Source organism: Accipiter gentilis, unplaced genomic scaffold (genome assembly GCF_929443795.1).
Source record: "Accipiter gentilis unplaced genomic scaffold, bAccGen1.1, whole genome shotgun sequence".
NCBI lineage: Eukaryota > Metazoa > Chordata > Aves > Accipitriformes > Accipitridae > Astur > Astur gentilis.
The window spans coordinates 357,169-363,931 of record NW_026060956.1 but is presented as its reverse complement, the minus strand read 5'-3'; the positions used below and the strand labels follow the sequence as shown (position 1 = coordinate 363,931).

General features: G+C 51.1%; 1 protein-coding gene across 1 annotated transcript; it reads right to left on the bottom strand.

Moving 5' to 3' along the window:
- Positions 1-242: 242 nt before the first annotated feature.
- On the bottom strand, positions 243-3,496 carry LOC126037166 (olfactory receptor 14J1-like). The gene is made up of 2 exons (XM_049797440.1): positions 3,451-3,496; positions 243-1,231 (listed from the first exon to the last, which is right to left on the bottom strand). Exons 1-2 carry the CDS (start codon positions 3,494-3,496, stop codon positions 243-245), a joined length of 1,035 nt encoding a protein of 344 aa, XP_049653397.1.
- Positions 3,497-6,763: the final 3,267 nt, after the last annotated feature.

Below are 6,763 nucleotides of genomic sequence, written 5' to 3'. Positions count from 1 at the left end.
TCAAAGGAAGGATCTCAGGCAAACAAGTCACTGCAGGGTCCTTTATTATGCTGAAATACAGAGAGAGCACTGCGCCTCATTTACACAGCCTCTGGGTCAAATTCTAGAGGTAGACAATGAATTAGAAGTGGGATGAATCATAAAATTTCATTGTGCACATTATCACTAGAAAAACAAACAAAACACCACCGCCACCACAAGGAAGAATCTCAGAAGACAGGCTGGGCCTGTAATGACTTACATTATGAGTGCTCTGCAAAAGAAAACAGGCAGTTTACTGCTTCTGAAAAGCACCCGCTCATCGTTTTCCGCAGGGCATCCTTGAGCTCCTGGTTCCTCATGCTGTAGAGGAGGGGGTTCAATGCTGGAGGCACCACCGAGTACAGAACTGCCAACACCAGATCGAGCGATGGGGAGGAGATGGAGGGAGGCTTCAAGTAGGCAAACACTGCAGTGCTGACAAACAGGGAGACCACAGCCAGGTGAGGGAGGCACGTGGAAAAGGCTTTGTGGCGTCCCTGCTCAGAGGGGATCCTCAGCACGGCCCTGAAGATCTGCACATAGGAGAAAAGAATGAAAACAAAACAACCAAATGCCAAAGAGACACTAAGCACAAGAAGGCCAACTTCCCTGAGGTAGGAGCGTGAGCAGGAGAGCTTGAGGATCTGGGGGATTTCACAGAAGAACTGGCCCACAACATTGCCCTGAAAGTGTGCTAGTGAAAATGTATTGGCCGTGTGCAGCACAGCATGGAGAAACCCACTGGCCCAGGCAGCTGCTGCCATGTGGACACAAGCTCTGCTGCCCAGGAGGGTCCCGTAGTGCAGGGGTTGGCAGATGGCAACGTAGCGGTCGTAGGCCATGACGGTGAGGACAGAATACTCCACTGCAAACAAGAAGAGAAAGAAAAAGACCTGTGCAGCACATCCCCAGTAGGAGATGGCCCTGGTGTCCCACAGGGAATTGGCCATGGCTTTGGGGACAGTGGTGGAGATGGAGCCCAGGTCGAGGAGGGAGAGGTTGAGGAGGAAGAAGTACATGGGGGTGTGGAGGCGGTGGTCGCAGGCTATGGTAGTGATGATGAGGCCATTTCCCAGGAGGGCAGCCAGGTAGATGCTCAGGAAGAGGCAGAAGTGCAAGAGCTGCAGCTGTCGCTTGTCTGCAAATGCCAGGAGGAGGAACTCAGTGATGGAGCTGCTGTTGGACATTAGCTTCCTCTGGGCATGAGGCACTGTTCAAGAGATAAAAATAAGGTGACAAGTTAGAAGAGACTTCTCTGATCTAAAACTAATGCATTTCTCATAGAAATCCCACTGAAGCTGCCTCTCGTATTTCAGGAAGACCTTTTGTAGGTCCCTTTCATGAACTGTGCTTGGTGCTGACTGATAATACCACTGGGAGCAGCGGGCTCTGCTGTGGGCTCCTGAGGAGTTAGTCCTGCCCTACACCAAAATGTAAATAGAGACACAGGGTGATATCAGATTAAATCCACTCATTATATCACAGAGCTTTTCAACATTGTCTCTTCCAATTCAACCAAAAGCAGACAAAATCCGAGGGGATTTTTTCTGGTGCATTTTCTTCCGATTTCTCCACCGCAGTTAAGGAGTGCTTTTGGCAGGAAAAGAAGCGAATGTCCTAAAGATGTGTTGTCCTGAAAGAAGAGGTTTCTCAATTCTATCATTGGGAGCCTGGGGATTAAGACAGAATTGGGACACTTAACTCCCATGGAGAATTCTGCATGGCAATACCCCAGGCTCGTTCTGTATAGTGCATCTGAATCCTACCTCCCATCCCAGTCCAGTGTTACAAAGAAGAGGATTAGAGACAGGAGGAGGAAATTGGGCAGATATCACAGAGCTGCTGTGGATGGAGGCAGGAGAGGGACAGATGGTAGGGCATTTGATAATTTCTTCTCTTCAGGGCTGAAGCTACTGAGAAGGTGACTGAGTCCCCATGACCATAATGGCAGAGGATCTGCTGCGTTGTAGAAAAGACCACGGGTTTTCTCCGGTGATGGCAGGGAGGTGCCTAAATCCCCCCTCCCACAGCATTTCTGGAGCAGCTCACTCTCAATCCCTGTCTGTGTGTCGTGGTTTCAGCTGGGATAGAGTTAACTGTCTTCCTAGTAGCTGGTACAGTGCTACGATTTGTCTTCAGTATGTGAAGAATGTTGATCACACTGATGTTTTCAGTTGTTGCTCAGTAGTGTTTAGACTATAGTCAAGGATTTTACAGCTTCTCATGCCCAGCCAGGGCACAAGAAGTTGCCACAGGACACAACCAGGGCACCTGACCCAAACTGGCCAACGGTGTCTTCGATACCATGTGGCGTCCCATCTAATATGGGAACTGGGGGTGGGGGCGGGGAATCACCGCTCGGGGACTAGCTGGGTGTTGTTCGGGGGGTCGTGAGCACATCATGCACATCATTTGTACATTCCAATCCTTTTTTACTACTGCTGTCATTTTATTAGTGTTATCATTATCATTATTAGTTTCTTCTTTTCTGTTCTATTAAACCGTTCTTATCTCAACCCAGGAGTTTTACTTGTTTTTCATAATTTTCTCCCCCATCCCACTGGATGGGGGGGAGTGAGTGAGCGGCTGTGTGGTTCTTAGTTGCTGGTGGGGGTTAAACCACAACACTCTACTGCCTGGAGTTGTCCCTGTCAGCAGCTGCTTCTCCCTCCCCTTGGCTGCTCCCTCTCCCTGCTCACAGACCCCATCCCACCCGCTGTGGGCTCAGCTCTGCCCTGCAGACCCCTCCTGGCAGCTGGACAGAGCCCAGGGAAATATCTGTGTACAGGGGCTAAGGAGCACCTCAGCCAAGTCCTAAAGACAACCGGGGTCTCGGTGCCTTCTCCAGAGGAGACAAATGAACTTTAGTATCACACTGCCCACCCACCCACCAAGATGATAAAATTGAAAGCAAAGACTCCTTACCTTTCAGGAGAATGCTGCCTTGACGTTCTTCTTGAAAGTCCCCTCGGAAATGCCCAGGACTAAACCTGACCCACGCAGCACCCTCTCGACAGCAGAAGCACCCTGCTCTGCCCTTCCAGGGGTCGTTTCAATCACCCACACCTTCTGCCCACACTGTCTTGGGGAGATCCCCGCGCAGGCTGAGTGCTGTCCCTAGCAGGCAGCAAAGTCCCTGCTCCACCACTCAGCCCCTGAAACACCAGGACCCTGCTCTGAAGGACAGCCCTGGGCACCCCTGCATGCACACCCGGCTTCACAGCCCTGCAGCTGGTGCCAGCAGAAGGCAGCCTCATGCCCTGTCCCTCTGACAGGGCAGCAGGGAAGCCCTGCTCTGGAGCACACCCTTCTACTCTACACCACAGAAACAAAGAGAGTCCTGCCAGATCCCCCACACTGTCAGCTGTGCCAGTGTTCGGAGATCCCTGCAGGAGCTGACGCTCTATTGCCCTGCACCCACAGACTCACCATGCAGAGGGCTGTGAAGATTTCTCCCGCAGTGAGCTCTCAGCATCCTCCCACTCCACACTGCCTTTAAGCTCTCTCTGCCTTGCAGGTCTCCTCTCGATGCCTGCAGGCAGTGCCCCCAGCCCTGCTCCTGGGCAGAGCTGTCTCTCTGCAGCGCTGCCCGCTTGCCAGGAGCTCCCTCTGTCCCAGGAGCCCAGCCCAGCTCAGCAGCAGAGGACCAGCCCACGGTGACACTTTTTCTTCCCTCTCTGGGCTCCCTGCAGATGTGTCCCTGGGCCTCCAGGGGAACCTGCTGGGAAACAGGCTGAAGCAATCACTGATGTTCCCTCCCGCACCTGGGGAGAGACACTGCTTTCCAGCAGGGTCATTGCTCTGCTGAGAGACAGACTTAGATCTAAGAATCAACTTTTCTGAGAATCATAGAATGTTTTCAATTGGAAAAGACCCTTCAGATCACCAAGTCCAGCTGTGCACCTAACACCAGCTAGTCCACCAGTAAACTGTGTCCCTAAACACTGTGTCTTTGAAATACCTCCAGTGAGGGTGACTCAGGCACTTCGCTGGGCAGCCTCTTTCTTGTGCCATCATTGGGCAGGACACCCAGACAGTGACAGGCAGGGATCTCCTTTATGTCTGTTGAGTCCATGGAGGCACCTCATGCTGGGTCTGTAGTCCTGGGGCTGGAAGGGGACTCAGCTCCCTCCCATGCCCACCACAAACCCACAGGAGGTGGGATCCCTCTTGCCTCAGTGCAGGTCTGCAGTAAATAGGCACCTGCACGTCAGCTCCTTGTCTCAGCTCCCATGCTAACTAAAGTTGATGGAGGCCAGGAGTGAGGTGTTCAGATGCAAATGTCTGGTGACATTGGAGGTGCCAGTATTGGAGGTGCCAGAGGTGGTCAGAAAAGTGTGCAGGTAATAGAGACAGATCCACGATCTGTGCAGGCATATATTGAGACAGGACAACATCTGAGCACCTCTTCCTGGCAGCTCCTGGGAATTTCCTTTGGCCAACTGAGATGACAGGTGATGACCAAATGAAGGCCAGTGGAACCTGTCCCTCCTCATGATATTCAGGGTGGCCTGTAGAGGTATTCCTCCACTGGAATGGAGTCATGTGCCATAGGGAGAGATCAGTCTCTCTCTTCCTCTTCTCCTTCTGTTGGATTTACTAGGTCTTGGCTGACAATATTGGCTGTTGTCTCATGTTCAGACTCACAGTGGGTTACAGAATTCAGAGCAGATACTCAATTCCAGGTTCAGATCCAGGCCCACAGAGCTACAGGAGATGCCAGGGCTGGCCTGGGAATCACGGGGCGTATACGAAAAGCAGTTCTCCTTCAGGGAGGGTGTGCAACAGACCCCCCAGATGGCATCTCAGACAGTATGATTTGGTGCATTTGTGTCATTGGCAGTTGCCATCAGTCAGAGGCACCAGTCATCAGGTGCCATCAGAGGTGCAAATTCTGTCCCTTCTTCTACCCATTAGCTGCTGAAATAGCCTGATCACAAAGCACATCACACTGGGGTCCTTTCTCACTCCCTTGATTATCCAACCAAGGCAGAGCCCAAGCATTTTACCAGTGTTCCTGAGTACATCTTGCCTTCAACGACAGCATCATCTAAGCACAACCATGGTTCATACCAAAACTCAGCTGACACTCAAAAGGCAATTTAAGGCCACCAAGATGCGCTGTTGCTACATCAGGAACAGTTGAGGGACAAAGAGAGATACTACGGGACCACTATTAAATTAATTGATAGTAGTTGTAGATAGATATTCCACAGCCTATGTCGCCTTTGCCTCAGTTACTGACAGGAAGGACTCCCAGGCCTTTGGGCTTTCAGGACTCTGGAAGGGAAAGGGGAACAACCCGTGGTGGATGAGGATCACGCCTGGGCTTACCCAGCAAACTACACCCTTACCAATCCATGGGACCAGAGGGGTTGCTATCAAAGGTGCTGAGGAGGTGCTGGTCTGTTGTGATCCCAGTAAGGAAGGCACTCAGACTCTGTGAGGCATCATTTAGAATGCTGTGCCTTAGGTCTAGCACTCTAAGGAGAGAATTGTACAGATAATCTTATGTCCCTTTAGATGGCTGGAACCCCAGAAGGTGTAGCAAGGCTACAAGAAGGATGAGGAGGGTGGATGCCCGGTGTATGAAGTGGTAGCTTGGATTTATGAGGGTACTCTGTGTGACAGGCATCAGGTTGGGTTAGCTTTTGTCACTGAGGATCAGAGGAGTCAGTAAGAGTGACATTGTGCTGGCAGTTACAAACTACCTGATCATGGGAGAGGAAACAGAAAAGGTCTTTTATCAGCAGCCGAGGAATTCCCCAGGTTAATGATCAGGTGCCTATGGGGGACTGGAAGTGCCCTGGCATTCACTGGCCAGGCAAAGCAACAGGGTGCCAACACCCTGAAGGATGTTGGGACAACTTCATAACAGAGCTGCTAGGTGGGCCAACGAGAGTGATGGTCACCTGGACCTGACCCTGGCCCACAAGGAAAAGCTGGTCAGGATGTGATCACCAGCATCAGCCTTGGCTGTCATGACCATGAAACAGTGGGGTCTCAGACCCCAAAGGGCAGTGAGGAAGGCCAGCAGCAGAGCACAGACTCTGGACTCCAGAGGAGAAGTCTTTGACTTACTTGGGAGACTGACCCAGGTGGTGCCATGGGAAGCAGCTCTGAAGGGTGAAGGAACATGAGCAAATCTGACAGGCCTGACAGGACAGATTCCTCCAAGCACAAGAATGATCTCTCCAAGTACCCATGCAAAGAAGCACTCCCCTCAGGAGAGAGCTCTTGCCATTAAATGATAACAGTTAGCAATGAGATAAAAAGCACTGGTGTGAAAACTTCATGCCAGAGGTTACACACTGTGAAATTAAGAGCTACCTTGTCAAGAAAAAGGAAATTACAGGAATGAAATTAATTGAATTAAAGAACTTAAGTTTATTGAGGTGAAGAAGTGCTGGGTTACAATAGGCCATGATAACTCAGGCCATCAGGGAAGAGATGCAACATAGAGATGGGCTTGTGATCGAGGGGTGGACTTGACCATGGACACTGTTGCACAGATTATCGATGAGTGTGAAACATGTGCTGCAATGAAGCAAGCCAAGCATTTAAAGCCCCTGTGGTATGGAGGGCAATGGCTGAAATAAAAATATGGGGAGGCCTGGCAGATTGACTATATCACACTCCCACAGACTCTCCAAGGCAAGCGCCATGTGCTTACAATGGTGCAAGTAACCACTGGATGGCCGGAAAGATATTCTGTGCCCCATGCCACCACCCAGAACACTAT